This window comes from Podarcis erhardii (genome assembly GCF_964252035.2).
Source record: "Podarcis erhardii genome assembly, chromosome: 6".
Classification (NCBI taxonomy): Eukaryota; Metazoa; Chordata; class Lepidosauria; order Squamata; family Lacertidae; genus Podarcis; species Podarcis erhardii.
Window position 1 is genome coordinate 6,971,593 of NC_138510.1, and position 15,822 is coordinate 6,987,414.

General features: G+C 48.2%; 1 protein-coding gene across 3 annotated transcripts in view; it reads right to left on the reverse strand.

Moving 5' to 3' along the window:
• RGS19 (regulator of G protein signaling 19) overlaps positions 1-15,822 on the reverse strand; it is a 67,410-nt gene that overhangs the window by 13,099 nt on the left and 38,489 nt on the right. For all 3 annotated transcript variants that reach the window (XM_081868130.1, XM_081868129.1, XM_081868131.1), the window contains exons 2-3: positions 10,158-10,304; positions 8,471-8,610 (exon numbers count right to left, since the gene is read on the reverse strand). In XM_081868130.1, coding sequence (XP_081724256.1) covers positions 8,471-8,610; positions 10,158-10,187 — 170 coding nt within the window. In that variant the 5' untranslated portion in view covers positions 10,188-10,304. The remainder of the gene's footprint in view (positions 1-8,470; positions 8,611-10,157; positions 10,305-15,822) is intronic.

Sequence of the window (15,822 nt, forward strand, 5' to 3'; positions counted from 1 at the left end):
CGGGAAATGCTCTTTGGGGAGGTGGGTAGGAGAAGCTTCGTATGGCTCTCCTTGCTTCCCCTGGCATGTACTCTTCCCTTGTATGTGAACTATTGTCTTGGACCTGCTTGTGCCCAATCTGGTATGTAGAGTTCCCAAAGAAAGAAAGGGATGTAACAACCGTATGCAGTTACCCAATCCACCCACTTGTCACGAATGTCCCCCTTTTTGTCCACCCTTGTTATTGTTATTTGCACTAAGGGTTTATGAGCAAAGTCTGGCTGGAATTTAGGATTGACCGAAATTTTAACTGGTAGGGGTCCTCCCATACGCTGGTGCAGCTCCAAAATCTTCCGGTGTGCGTAGACTCACTGGCTTCCAGGTGCAGTGAGAGCAGACCTGTAGTCCCGTTGCCCGTGCTCCTGCCCGCTTCCGGAGGGGCTAGGTGCAAGGTTTCCTGGTGAGCTTCAGCTTCAGAGGGTCAGACGGGTTCAGCTCACAGTTCCAATGACCCTCAGACTGCTTCAGACGAGAATGATGAATCCACGGGGTTACTTCCGCTACTTTTACTGCAGTAGGTGTGGCCAGCAGAACCGTGTAGGGAGCTCTCCAGCGAGCCGTCAGTGGTTCGTCTTTCCAATCTCGTACCCACACTCGGTCTCCTGGCCGAAAAGGATGAACTGGGTCGGATAAGCAGATGGGAATGCGCTGGAGACACCACCTGTTTAAATCAAGAAAAACACGGGAGAGAGCCTGGATTTGCTCTGCTGTTATCTGCCCCCCCACCTGAGTCAAGTCTGCTGTTTTCCCCCTGGCTATTGGAGGTGGTCTCCCATACAAAAGTTCAAACGGAGAAGTTTCAGTCTCTTTGTTGGTGAACATCTGATCCTAAACAAAGCTACAGGCAACATGTCTATCCATTTACAATGAGTTTCCTGGCACAATTTCGCTAATTGTGCTTTCAGAGTCCGATTCATCCTTTCTGTTTTTCCTGAACTTTGAGGTCTATATGCCGCATGCAGTTTCCATTGTATTTGCTGTACCAAAAAGTGTTGGGGAATTCTTGAATCCTTGAGGCAACCTTGTCCACGTTAACTGAGTCTTTGTCCCCTTGTAAGGATCCTCCCATTGAAATGCAAATATTGGCTGACTCTGGGAGGCAACACGGCAACAGAAAAATGCATCTTTTAAGTCCAATACTGTAAACACAGTTGCCTCTGATGGAATCAATCCTAGGAGGTTGTAAGGATTGGGCAGACATGGATGCAGAGTCTGTATTAAATTATTAATCCTTTTCAGATCTTGGACTGGGCGAAACTGATCTGAATTCGGCTTGCGCACTGGAAAAAATGGAGAATTCCAGCTGGACTGGCACTTTACCAAAAGCCCATATTGCAAAAACTTATCTATATGCAACTGCATTCCCTCTGCTGCTTGTCTTGGGATTGGATATTGTCGAGTTGCTATCGGCTTTGCCCCTGGTTTTAAATTTATTATGAATGGGGCTATATTCTTTGCCATGCCTGGTGGGTTGTCCTCTGCCCATACTCCAGGTGGGGCTCTCAGATTTTTGGGAATCTGTGAAATTTCTTTTTGAGAGTCTTTACTTGACAAAGCCACCATCATTCTCCATGCCTGTTCCCTAGGCACCTCTACTGTGACTATCCCAGATGCAGCCTGGGGTAATTTCATTTCTGCCCCTTTTGGTGTGAATGTAATCTGTGCTTGAACCTTTGATAGAAAGTCACGTCCCAGCAAGGGAATTGGGCATTCAGGCACATACAGGAATTGATGTGTAAGTGTTTTCCCTCCAATCTGGCATCCTTGAGGTTGCAGAAACGGTTTTAGGACCCTGTTGCCTGTGGCCCCCACAATTGTCACTGCTTGGTTGCTTTTTGCTTTTAATGGCTTCGTGAGCACCGAAAACTGCGCTCCAGTGTCTATCATGAAATTTACTAAACGGCTCCCCAGTTTAACCGAGACCATGGGCTCCTGGGAGCCTAAAGAAAGAGTTGAGCCCGGTCTCTCCTATGCATTCTCATTCTCATATTCCTCCAATTGCGCTAATCCAACAAAATCTCTGCTACTTCCTCTGTTTCTCACATATCTTCCTGCTTGCATCCTTCCTCTCTGCGATCCCCATTCACGTCCACGTTCCCTCTGATCCCTGAATCCACCTTCTCCCTCTGCTTCCCTTGCATCAGGGCACTCTTGCTTCCAATGACCTTCCTTCCTGCAAATTGCACATTGATTCCTTCCCAATGGCAGTCCTCTTCCCCTTCCACTTCTACCTCCACGTGCCCTACTTGAACCTCTCCCTTGGGCACCTGCATCAAATGCCGATCCTTGGCTGATGGCTGCAGCCAAAAACACTGCCTTTTGCTTCATTTCCCGAACTCTGTCCTTCTTAACCTCATTCTCTCTGTTCAAGAAAACCTTTTGAGCGATTGCTAGGAGCTGATCCATTTGCAATGTTTCAAAAGCGTCTAACTTTTGTAATTTCCTCTTAATGTCCGTAGCACTCTGAGCCACAAATGCCGCATTTACCATTTGCTTACTTTCTGGGGCTTCTGGATCAAAGGCCTGAATCTGTAATTGCATCCATTAATTTCCATAATTTTGAACTGTCATGGCTTCCTGGGGTTCTTAATGAATTAATTTGTTCCCCCCATGCTCCAGACATTTGAAATGTACTGGTTCCTCCTTCCGCTCCCTCTGTCTGTGTCTGCCTGACTGACATGTCCTGGTTGAATTTTTCCTCGGGAGGGGAGGGTAACATGCCTTGATCTAAGGCAGCCGCTTGATTTGGCTGGGAAGGCAAATTTGGAAGGCTAGGCACATCCAGCGTTGCTTGAAAAGGTGGGGCTGCCTGAGAAGCTTGTTGTGAGTTATTTACCGCCAGCTGAGATGGGCTGGGCACAGGTATCTGTTGGGCTTGTCCTGCCATTGCATTTTGACTTGGCAACACTTGCCCTGAAGGCGGCTGCATTGCTTGATTTGTGCTGCTATAATTGTATGGCGGTGGAGGGATTCCCTCCTCCTCTGGCGGAGCAACATAAATTTTCCTGTCAGCTGCAGAAGAATTTGTGGTTTTCCTGGCTTCCTGTCTTACAGCAAAAATCTCACAGCTGCTATTATTCCCCTTTATCCTGAGCCAGTCCGGATTTTTTAAACAAATAGTAGTCCATTTTGAAATATAATAAAACTGCTCCTTAAGCAAATCCGGTTTCTGCATTATTGAGTCCATAACTGCTTGACATAGCTCAATCCTGAAGGTACCTCCCCGTGGCCAATTTTTGACCTGTTGGGGCCAAATCTGCTGGCAATATTTCTTTAAAACCTCCTTACTTGGTTTGACCTCTCCCTGTTCTTCTGGGAAAACTCTTTTAAAATTTTCTAACATGCATTCTAGGGGTGTACAGGCTTGAACTGGTTTTGAACATTTTCCCCCCATAGTTGTTCTTTGCAAAAACTTTCCCTCTTCGCCAGGCAAGCTTTTAGCTAGGCAGTTTCAAAAATAGGACAAGGAAACCCACAGCACACTTCCCCTTTTTTTCCCCTGCCTTTCTGCGCTCATTCAGAACCCTTTTCTCCTTTTTTTTTCTTTCAAACACTCTTCCTTTTATATATATCACAGTCCTTACTCATTCAACCACAAGTCCCGGGACACTCTTCCATTCGATCATACACATACACACCACCCTTTTCGCCCCCCTTTGCCTGCGGCGAAACAACTTTGGCAGAGAAACCCACACACACACACACACAGCTGTTTTGTTTCTTGTTTTTCCTAACCTTTTCCTGCAGAAACTCCCTTATTCCCTCCTTTTGGGGCTCACCCAGCTTCTCCTCCCTTTCCCTTCTGGGAATCCTTTCCCCTTTAACGGGAGGTTACTAGTGGGTCGCCCGAGTGTTGATCAAGCACTCATTTTTATCTCAACTCACCGTGAGTTCCTTCCGTAGCGCGCTTTTCCTGTTGGCTCACGTTCAGATTCTCCTTCCTCGGTCCTTGCCTCCGTCTTGCCGGGGATCCGGGCCGAGGCGATTGCCCCCCTCCTTCGGAAATGATGTCCGAGTGGCGCCTGGAGCTGGAACAAGGTCCCCGACACGCCCCCCCCGCAAGAACCGAGCGAGGCTCTTTTGGGTTAAAAAAACCCTACTGGCCTGTCTGATCCAGTCACGGCACCAAATGAAGCAAAGAGGTACTCGCATTGTGTTAAAAATAGATCAGCCAGACAGCAATGGAGAATAAGAAGGTGAGGTTTATTGCCAGGCAATAAGGTACCCAGTTGGAATATTTTCCAAAGAACTGGGGACCCCGATTGACAGAATTCCAGAGGTCTTTATACCTGAGCAGAACACAGCAAATCATTGATCATGAGACAATCAGGAAGGATTCATAATATTGTCAGCGAGAATCAGCCAATCAGCAAGCGGTTGTCACGCAACTTGACCCCCGGTCAAACCTTGGTCGGCACCGGATTCTACTTCTGCTTTCCGATGCTTGTAGTGACGCTCTGTCTAACCTTTCCCCCAGTAATGACAGGACAGGGAGCTTGGACATTTTGTGGTTTTGCTCTTCCTGTTCTGTGGATTAATTTAGCCTGCATCTGAGGGGATTTTGTACCAGAATCTCTGATTCATGTCTTTCCCCCTTGTCCGGAGTGCACAGATATTTAGGGGAAAGGTCGGCTCCTAATTTCTTGCCGTTTCAAGCAGTTTGCAGCACAGCTTCCCTTTTGATTCAAAATGAATTATAAAGTACTGTAATCCTTGATTTGTATAAGCATATGTGGATATATATTGAATATATTGAATATATTGGTTTCTGATAACTGATTATGTGGATAGCATAGGGGTAGCCCTTCTCCCTTGCCTCAATAGAGGGGGGAAAGTATGTTCTTTGGAGTTAATGCATAGTGACTGGAGTATTTGCATATTGCCCAGACAATGTACACGACACAGCCGATATTATGCACATTCCCCAAGGCCTGTTGGGGATTGTGCATAATGACCAGGAAATCCACATAATATACTCTTCATGGACAGATTCTGTGCACCTTCTCCATGAGGCTCAGCGAATGTGCATAATGGCTGGGTGTTAATGCACAATGAGTTGGAACGTGGGTGGCGCTGTGGGTTAAACCACAGAGCCTAGGACTTGCCAATCAGAAGGTTGGCGGTTCAAATCCCCGTGATCAGGTGAGCTCCCGTTGCTCGGTCCCTGCTCCTGCCAACCTAGCAGTTCAAAAGCACGTCAAAGTGCAAGTAGATAAATAGGTACCACTCTGGCGGGAAGGTAAACGGCGTTTCCGTGTGCTGCTCTGGTTCGCCAGAAGCGGCTTAGTCATGCTGGCCACATGACCCGGAAGCTGTACGCCGGCTCCTTTGGCCAGTGTCGCGAGATGAGCACCACAACCCCAGAGTAGGTCACGACTGGACCCAATGGTCAGGGGTCCCTTTACCTTTACCTTTAATGCACATTAGCAGCTCAACTTACATTCCCCATAGCACACACAAAAACATCTGCTGCCTGATTAATCTGAGCATCTTTCTAGTCAGTCTTTTTTTATATACAAAAAAATCACACTCTAGACATTTTGCCTATTAAAGTTTCCACCCTTGATTCAAACATAAAAGATCAATGTTGGCAGCCTCCTCTGTGCCTGAGGCAAGCGACTGTAGGCCCGAGTTGCTTCAACTTCCTTTTTTTAAAGAAAAAGAACTTTCACTCGAAGCCCCACAGGAACAGCAGTTCCGGTGTGCAAATTTCATCTTTTTCTCAACCCCCGCCCTTCTGCCCGGGGTCTGAGAGCATCAACTATACAGGAAAAGAATTAACACAAAGATATGCCACTGTCAAAGGAAGTGACCCTGTCCAAATGTGACCGCAGGCTTATCTTGCTGGGACTTGGGGGAAAGGCAGACAGAGTGGCAGATCCTCGTCCGACTGCAGTGGCTACCAATTAGTTTCCAGGCCCAATTCAAAGTGGTGGTTTTGACCTATAAACCTTAAACGGCTCACGACCGCAAGACCTCAAGGACTGCCTCTTTCTATATCAACCTACCCGGACCCTGAGATCATCTTCTGAGGCCCTCCTTCGTGTGCCCCCTCCTCGATAGGTCAGGAAAGTGGCAACACGTGAACAGGGCCTTCTCTGCAGTGGCTCCCCGTCTGTGGAATGCTCTCCCCAGGGAAACTTGCCGGGCACTTTCATTATACACCTTTAGGCACCAGGCAAAAAAAGTTCCTTTTTAACCAGGCCTTTGGTTGATCTGTTTTACATCCTATACCCTTTAAAAATGTGGCTCTTTTCTGGGGTGTGTGCGTGCTATTGAGTTGTTTTTGTTCTGATTATATACTGTATGTTGTTATTTTTTATGTGAACTGCCCTGAGACCTCCGGGTATAGGGCAGTATATAAACTCAATCTATCAATCAAAATAATAATAATTTAGCCTGGAGGCGAAGGGCTTTGTTGCAGCAATGGCTGAGAAGGTCCCAAGTTCCATTTCCAGTATTTCCAGTTAGGGCTTGGAATGTTCCCAGTCTGAACTCTGACAACACCCCTTGCTCACCTGGAACAGGGGACAGAAGTGTGCAAATGTCTGTAGGAAGTAGCCAGCTACAGAAAGGTAAATTTCACATTCGTTGCTTTGCTCACCCCCCCCCCCTTTTGCTTCTGGCCCTGCCCATTATTGGCGTGTGGCCCCCAGAAGATTGCACGGAACGGAATGAGGCCCTTGTATCGCATGTGAATCCAAGAACGACAAGTGCAATGCAAACGGGAGACAGGGCTCAGTGGCAGACTAGGAAAATAGCAGCATTTCCTAGAACAGATTGTGGGAAAATTCAGCCGTGCAGTATATCCTAAATCCGAAACACAAACACGTATCCGAACCCAAACAAAACTGAACATCCGAAGCTTCCGAGGGCCTCCGCACTCTGTGAGGCACAAATACCAGACCATCTGCTCAAGATGGTGTTTACACTTGCTTTGTTAAATACTCCTCCAATTAGCCACCAGCTATAAACAAAGCTTAAGCACATGGCTCCTCCGAAACGCGGCAGCTGAACATCAGGCAGCAGGAGGAGAGGGAACCTCCAAAACTTGCCTGTAAGAAGAGACCAGTGGCCCATTTAGACCAGCAACCTGTTCTCACAGTGGCCAGTCAGATGCCTGTGAGGAACCCCTAAGTAGGATTTGAACACGAGATTTGAACCCCTCCTGTGGTTTCTAGCAGCTGCTTATCAAAAGCATTCCTGCGTCAGACCATGGAGGCAGAACAGAGCCACCACCACAGTGATCAATATCCCTCCCCTCTACGAATTTGTCTAATCCTCTTCTAAAGCCATCCAGTTTGGTGGCCATCACCACCTTCTACAGTGGCAGGGAGTTCCACAGTGTAACTGTGATGAAGAACTGTCTTGAGTACTCTGCATTAGACTGCACTGGCATGGTTCTAAGTATCCAAGCAGGTTTGCTAGGCAAGACGTTTGAAAAATATAATTTCCAATAATATAAGAATGCATTCTGAAAGGCTGCAAAAAAATATTATTTGCTTTTTTTGCTGTGTGTTTGGGTTGTTAAAAGCAGTGGGGCGTCACTGCTGGAACAGAAAGTCACTGCATGACTTGACAAAATAGGATGGGTTCAGTTAAAAGCCGTCTTTGAAGAAGCTTTTAAAAATATGCTGTATGGGATGTTAAATGTTTATTTTTTCCGCTGTTGTGTTTTAGAATGTATTTATGTGTAAGTTCTTCAGTGTAAGATCTGTTGGGTGGCAAGTGACTAATAAGTCAAATAAATGAATAGTGTTATGAGGGAGAAAAGGACTTCTCTATCCACCTTCTCTGTGCCATGAATTATTTCATAAACTGTTATCGATCTTACTCACCTTTTCCCTTAACGAAAAAAGGTGTAATGGCATAATAACCTATCGGCTTCCTCTTCCATAGTTTCAAACCAAAATTAGCTGACCCTGCCCATCATTGGTTCGGTCACTACCTATGATTAGACTCCTGCTAACTGCAGTGGGCGGGACGCGGGTGGCGCTGTGGGTTAAACCACAGAGCCTAGGACTTGCCGATCAGAAGGTTGGAGGTTCGAATCCCTGTGACAGGGTGAGCTCCCATTGCTCGGTCCCTGCTCCTGCCAACCTAGCAGTTCGAAAGCACATCAAAGTGCAAGTAGATAAATAGGTACCTCTCCGGCGGGAAGGTAAACGGTGTTTCCGTGCGCTGCTCTGGTTCGCCAGAAGCGGCTTAGTCATGCTGGCCACATGACCCGGAAGCTGTACGCCGGCTCCCTCGGCCAATAAAGCGAGATGAGCGCCGCAACCCCAGAGTCGGCCACGACTGGACCTAATGGTCAGGGGTCCCTTTATCTTTAACCGCAGTGGGCACCAGCCTCCACTGGCCCAGGCCCTATGACACAGGTACAGGTAGGCAGTGTCCAACCCCCCAACCCGCCCCAGTTCGTTCCACGTACCACGAGCAGCTGCAGCAGCAGCACCAGCAGAAGCAGCAGGGGTTGTTGCGTCGGTGGTTGCTGGCGCGTCGCAGTACTGTCGGAGAGGTCTCATGCTGGGACATTGGAAGGGGTCTCCCCGTGTACTCTGGCTCTGGGTACTAGGGAAGGAAGCAGGAGGAGGAGCGTGAGACGTCACATGGAACAAGCCTGTTTTCTCCTGCTCCTGAGGGTAGGGCTTGAACCGACAGATTCAAGTTACAAGATTCCGACTCAACATCGAGAAGAACCTTCTGGCAGTAAGAGCCATTCAAAAGTGGAACAGACTCCCTAATCTACTGGGAAGGGTTGTGGGAGCCCCCAGAACTGATTTTGTTTTGGGGAGGGGAGATTTGTGGGGTAAACATGGGGGTAGGATAAGGAGGGGAAGCGCAACTGCGCAAGCAGAAATTGTCCTGCACTTAGGTCATATTCACACCAAATGTTTAAAGCCCTTTGTGGGAAGCCACAACTGTTTAAAGTGGCTTAAATACTGCTTTAAATGTATTCTTAGGGCCTGATTGCCATAGGCAGTATGAGCCTAGATGAATCATTGGTCTGACTCCTGTAAATCTAGGTGGTAACAAATTCCTGCCGAAACTTCACCAGAGCTGAATAGAATGGTACGTATGATAGCACTTATATTCCACCTCTGGGGCTTTCTAAACTTACCATTCACAGTGGCACAACCCCTGTTTGATCCAGTGTTTTTGAGTGAATTTGTAGCTGACTGCCTGCACATTTGAGCACATGTTACTGCTATTAGAGGGCAAAGGGTTTTCCTTTCTACAGTAATGACGGTTGTGCCCAAATTGGAGAAAATAAATAAATATGTGGCTGTAGTCACATCACATCCCTTAGGTACCTTTGTGTTCCTTCAGTCAGCAGATGCCAAGAGTTTTTAACATGCACGTGGCGACAGCCCTTCTGCGGCTTTTCAAAATTTTATTCAGTGCCGAGTATTCCAGAATTCTAATCTTGTGGGAGCACAGGAGATTAGAAGAGGAACTATGTGTTTGCCTGAGCTACGACGAACCTGGCTATTGTGATGAAATGTTGTCTGCTGCTAATATTTGCTGTCACGGGCAGCACTCTGACTCAGGACCCGAAGCTTGATCTACAGCATCTCTCCTCTGAATTGAGCCACAAACTCACAGCTCAGAGGGAAAGTGGTAGGAAACACATGCCTTCCAAACCACATCCACCAACCCCAACCCCCACTCTACACAGGAAGTGGGACAATACTTGTACACGTGCCATAAAAAATACTGAGCATCCACTCCTGTTCTTTCACAAAAGTCAGATTTTTTTAAATGGAAGAAGAAAACGCTCCCCCTGGCTATACTATTCTGGAGTACTAGCTGAATAATGACGTCACGTGGCAACATGCTAAACATTTCCCCCCAAACCGAGTCAGTGGCATGAACGCTCCCACTCAAATCAAGTTATGACGTCAAGGTGCTACATAGCCAATCAGATTTGACTGTGTTCTGATGTCACCCGAGACCATGTGACCAATTCAGGAAGCGATGTCTCACTCTTGAATAGTTTTCACCCCCCTTTCGATGCAACGAAGGGGTGAAAGAAACCTCTAGAAGGGCAGCCCTTCCCAAGGTTGTCAGATTAACCCCAAGCCCGACCTTCCTGCAAGACAAAACCAGCAGCTCACCTGCTTCCCCACTTCATAAACTGCCGGCATGGGCAGTTCTGCTCTGCCGTTCTGGCCCACCGTGGCTGTTTTTTCTGGCCAAGGGCTGGCCACACGTCCCGTTGACACTTGCCCTTCCTAGGGACCCTGCGGTTTATGGGATGGCACCTGTCGGAAGAGAAAGGCAACACCCCGTCAGTGTCATCACAATGCAGTTTCTTTGCTGAGTTGAACCTTGCATACCAGAAAAGGAAGTAGCATATTATCGTTTTTTAGTATCTCAACTTATCTCTAATGCCTGGGGTTTTTAAATTTTAAAACCACAACACACACACACACACACACACACACACACACAATGAACCTCTGAAGCAAAGAGACTGATGATCCTGCTCATCACATGTAAAGAAGAGAAGAGAAGAGAGAAAAAGAAAAGGTGCTAACATGTTGTCTAGTGCAGTGTTTCCCAACCTTTGGTCTCTAGCTGTTTTTCGGACTACATTTCCCACCATCCCTGACCACTGGTACTGCTAGCTAGGGATGATGGGAGTTGTAGTCCAAAAGCAGCTGGAGACCCAAGGTTGGGAAACACTGGTCTTGTGTGCAATAACATGGATTCGGATGCTCACTGGAATGAACATGCTATTCAAAGTCACACTGCTAAACTACATCCTCATTTGGATATGCTTCCAATACCCAATCTACTTCCTAATCCGTAAATGACACACGCCTACTATGTCTGCTCATGAATATAGGTCTCCTTAGCTGAACTGGTGGGAAAGAATGTACACAACACAGTATTATTATTACATTCTGCTTATGTGTCGTATCCCAAATATTGGTTCCCTAAAGGTCCATCAGTTGGACTATATCCACACTCAACACCCCACCCCAACAAACAGCCGCTGTTCCTGGGAACACATGGCTTAATCTTTCAGGTGTCTACAGACTTGTCCACAGAAGCTCTCTTTTAAATTTAAACCTACGATTGGTACGATGTACCAAAGAAGGCATAGGGATGTGGGTGGCGCTGTGGGTTAAACCACAGAGTCTAGGACTTGCCAATCAGAAGGTCGGCGGTTCGAATCCCTGCGACGGGGTGAGCTCCCATTGCTCGGTCCCTGCTCCTGCCAACCTAGCAGTTCGAAAGCACGTCAAAGTGCAAGTAGATAAATAGGCACCGCTCTGGCGGGAAGGTAAACGGCGTTTCCGTGTGCTGCTCTGGTTCACCAGAAGTGGCTTAGTCATGCTGGCCACATGACCCGGAAGCTGTACGCCGGCTCCCTCGGCCAATAAAGCAAGATGAGCGCCGCAACCCGAGTCGGTCACGACTGGACCTAATGGTCAGGGGTCCCTTTACCTTTTTACCAGAGAAGGCACCTGTATTTCGTCACAGAGGCATGGAACCTGTGGCACCTCCAGATGTTGTTGGACTCCAACACCAAACTGACTTTTGGCCAAGCTGGTTGGGGCGGACAGGAGTTCTAATCTAACCACACCTGGAAGGCCTCCATGATCCCTGGCTGACCATATTCACCATGGACAGTGTTCTTCTATCCTCTGGCGAACTTGATGAGCTTGCCTCCAAGTCTTAGTCCTACAGAAGTGTGGACATGTGAGTGTGGTGGTCCCCCACCCCACATTTTAGGTTGGAAGGAGGGCGCCATGACTGGCTTGGCACACTCCATGTCTTTCCTGGAAGAAAGGGAGGCGGGACATTTCAGTGGTTGATTCTCTGCAGAGGAACTTAGGAATGTAGCAAGTTACCTTACACGGAGACAGACCATTGGCCACCTAGCTTTGCATGATGTAAATCGAGTGGCAGAGGCTCTCCAGGGTATCAGACAAGGGTCCTTGCTAGCTTTGTCTGGAGAGATCGAACCTGCGACTTGCCTCTCCCCAGCCTTGGCCACTTGGAGGCAGGAACCCGGCAAGGCAACTGCGGTTGGCCAAGGCTGTTGGCTAACTCAGTACACAAGTTTCCCACGCCTGCCTATGCGCAAAAAGAAATAAAGCCACATCCCTGTCCTCTGCTCCATAAGTGGGGAAGCTCAAAACCTGATGGCAGACCCATGATAAAGCACATTGCACTAATGTTGTTGTTTAGTCATGTCCAACACTTCGTGACCCCCTGGACCAGAGCACGCCAGGCACTCCTGTCTTCCACTGCCTCCTGCAATTTGGTCAAACTTATGTTGGTAGCTTCGAGAACACTGTCCAACCATCTCATCCTCTGTCCTCCCCTTCTCCTTGTGCCCTCCATCTTTCCGAACATCAGGGTCTTCTCATGAGGTGGCCAAAGTATTGGAGCCTCAGCTTCACGATCTGTCCTTCCAGTGAGCACTCAGGGCTGATTTCCTTCAGAATGGATAGGATTGATCTTCTTGCAGTCCATGGGACTCTCAAGAGTCTCCTCCAACACCATAATTCAAAAGCATCCATTCTTTGGTGATCAGCCTTCTTTATAGTCCAGCTCTCACTTCCATACACTAAGAGAAATAGGTAAATGATCGCAGGCCCTTCATGCGTAACACTGGTACAACCTGAAAAGTGTGACAGCCTTACAGCAATGGAAGGGGACTCTTTCCCCTGCAAACATTCTTCATCGTCAAATAACCGTTGACCTGCAGGTGTGGAAGTCATCACAGAGAGATGCTTCTTAAAGCCTCAGATACGAAGCATTTTAACAGAAGCCATTCCAATGGAGTTTACGGTATACCACAGCATCCTCACAGCGACCTTGGAAGGTAGGTTAGGGTGGTGAAGATATGTTTGCTAAAAAAATGAAGAAATGGGTGCATGAAGTTCCAGAGGTGTTAAGCACCCAACAAGAGCAGCAGTGCTGTGATTCAGACCAACACAGAACTGGAATAATAATCACGAAGGTATCTGGAGAAGTCACAAACCCTACATTAACAGAATCAGGTTCCTACAAATTTAGCTCTCACTATTCATTGCAAAAAACTACTTGGGACGGGATGTTTCGCTAGCCATTTCAGCTGCCTCCTTCCCAGGAGCACAAATCTGTGGGCCTAAGCACCAATTGCGCAACCCGAGCAGCTCCATGGGCCGTTTGCACATCCGACGCCCTCTGCTGCAACTTCGCCGCATGACCTTGTGCCACAGAGAGTGGCGCAATCGCTGGATTGTGCATGTTGGAGCAGAATGTGTGTGGGACTAGGAACCGTGTCAGCAGCGGGGCAAGCCAGCCCCTGAGACGGCCAATTAAAAAAAGATAAAGAACGAAAACTTCCAAGTGCACACCACACAAGACAAGACGAATCAGTCGGCCACCAAAGAGGTTGGGGTCAATGTTGGTCCCTTTAACTCCCTCCCTGTCCCTGCGATACTGACAGATGGAGGCTCCACGGTTGCTGAGCATTTCATGCATGAGATATTTTATAAATATGCCTAAAGTTTTTGAGCACGGGTCCAAAAATGCAATGTGGGAAAGAAACAGGTTTGTCTGGAAACATGGGTTTGTCCACCAGTTGTCCGATTTAGAGGAAACATATAATTGTGGTGTTGGAAAGGACCTCCAAAGATCTTCTAGTCCAACCCCCTGCAATGAAGCTTCCTGTGAAGTGTGTATGCCCTGGCAAGTCAAGCTACGTACAGAAAAGCCCTGAATGGGGGGGGGGGGAGATCTATGGTCCTCCAGATGTACCTGGGCTACAAGGCTACAACTCCCATAATATCTGACCCTTGGCCATGCTGGCTGGGGATGGTGGGAGCTAGAGTCCAGCAGAACCTGGAGGGCCAGAGGTTCTCCAAACTGGATGTAGCACTGGAAATGGGGACTGTGCAGCACTCAAGATGTGGCTAGACTCCATCTCTATTCAGCTGCAGCCAGAATGGCCATTATGGTTAGGGATGACAGGAGATGGAATCCAGCAACCTCTGGAAGGTCACAGATTCCTCGCCCTAGCCCTAAATGGTCATAAAATCATAGAATCGAAGAGTTGGAAGGGATCCTGAGGGTCATCTAGTCCAACCCCCTGCAATACATGAATCTCAGCTAAAGCACCCATGGCCAACAACCTCTGTTTAAAAAACCTCCCAAGGTCCACCACGTCCCGAGGGAGATTGTTCCACTGTCAGAAAGCTCTTCCTGTTGTTTAATCAGAATCTCCTTTCTTGTAACTTGAAGCCCTTGGTTTGAGTCCTAGCCTCTGGAGCAGGAGAAAACCAGCTTGCTCCATCATCCTCCATGGGGCAGGCCTTGAGATATCTGAAGATGGCAATCCTATCTCCTCTCAGCTCCCTCAACTGTTCCTCATAAGGCTTGGTTTCCAGACCTTTCATTGTCTTAGTCCCTCTAGCTCAGTCTTACCTACCTCTGAAGGCGGTGGACTTGCCTTCACCAGAAGTTTTTAAGCAGAGGTTGGATGGCCATCTGCCAGGGATTCCTCAGCTGTGTTTCCTGCTTGGCAGGGGGTTGGACTAGATGACCCTCAGGGTCCCTTCTAACTCAACGATTCTTTCATACCCTGACCAAAATATACCCCAGCATTTCACTTGGGGCACCTGCTAGCCAATACCTTACGAGCTGGATACACTAGGCACTCTATTTCCCCCCCAATGTATTTTTATTAAAGATTTTCTTGATTTACAAAGGTATGTGCAATGTCTCTCTCTCTCTCGTATTTCCCCCACACACACACACACATAACATTTTTTAAAAAATTTTATTTTTTACAAATTAGTTTCATTTGTTGAGACATTAGGAAGAATAGGGGGAAAGAGGTGGAGGGGGGGGAAGATGAGTTGGGTTGGGGGGTGATGTTTCTATTTTACTTAATATATGTGGGGTTTTGTGTCAGCTTCACTTGTGCAGGTTCTCTGTTGTTCGCTTGTGTTCCTTAGGTGGTGAGAGAGGTAGGGGTTGGCCAAGGGTGTGGCTGTTCATTTGTGGTTGGCTGTGGTGGTCTTTGTTTTCGTGTGTGAGTGGGGTGGGTGGGTGTTTTGGATCAGGTTAGCCATACTGATTTGTATGCTGTTGGTGGATTTTTGTCATTGTCCTGTTGGGCTGTGTATGTGATAAAGGGGAGCCATACCAAGATGAAGGCGTCTTCTTCTATTTGTCCCCGTGTCAGTTTCAGTTTATTGGTTAATTTTTCTAGTAAGGCTGTTTCCCATACTATTTGGTACCACTGGTCCATGCTTACTCCTCACAGGTCTCACCAGTGTCTGGTTATGGTGTGTGCTGGTCCAGGGGGGAGGTTACCGTGGGGCGAGGTCCAGGACCTGAGTTGAGGGTCGGCAGACAGTCCTCCTCGGGCGAAGTGGTGTCCACAGAGGGAAGCCGGGCAAGGACAGGAACTCTGGGGGAAACAGGACTGGATGCTGGCCGAAACAGCTCATCAACGACGTTGCTCCCGCAACCTGGGACCGGGCTGACTGGCCTTTATCTTCTCTGAGGCCAGGGGCGGTCCCGGCCCCCAGGAGACCCGCCTCTCCTGGCCTTAAGGCGAGCACTCCTCCTGGGAGAAACCAGTTCCCTTCGCCTCTCTGCCCTGAGCCTCTGCAGTTCAGGAGAGGCTGAAGGGTTACTGGGCCCAGGGGGAGACTCACCTGTAGGCACTGAGTCCTCAACCACCTCTGGAGCCAGAGTGGATTCACCTGGTGCCTGCTCCTGAGGATCCGGCACAGGTGCAGGCGCTTCAGAATCAAGGCCCTGCCCCAG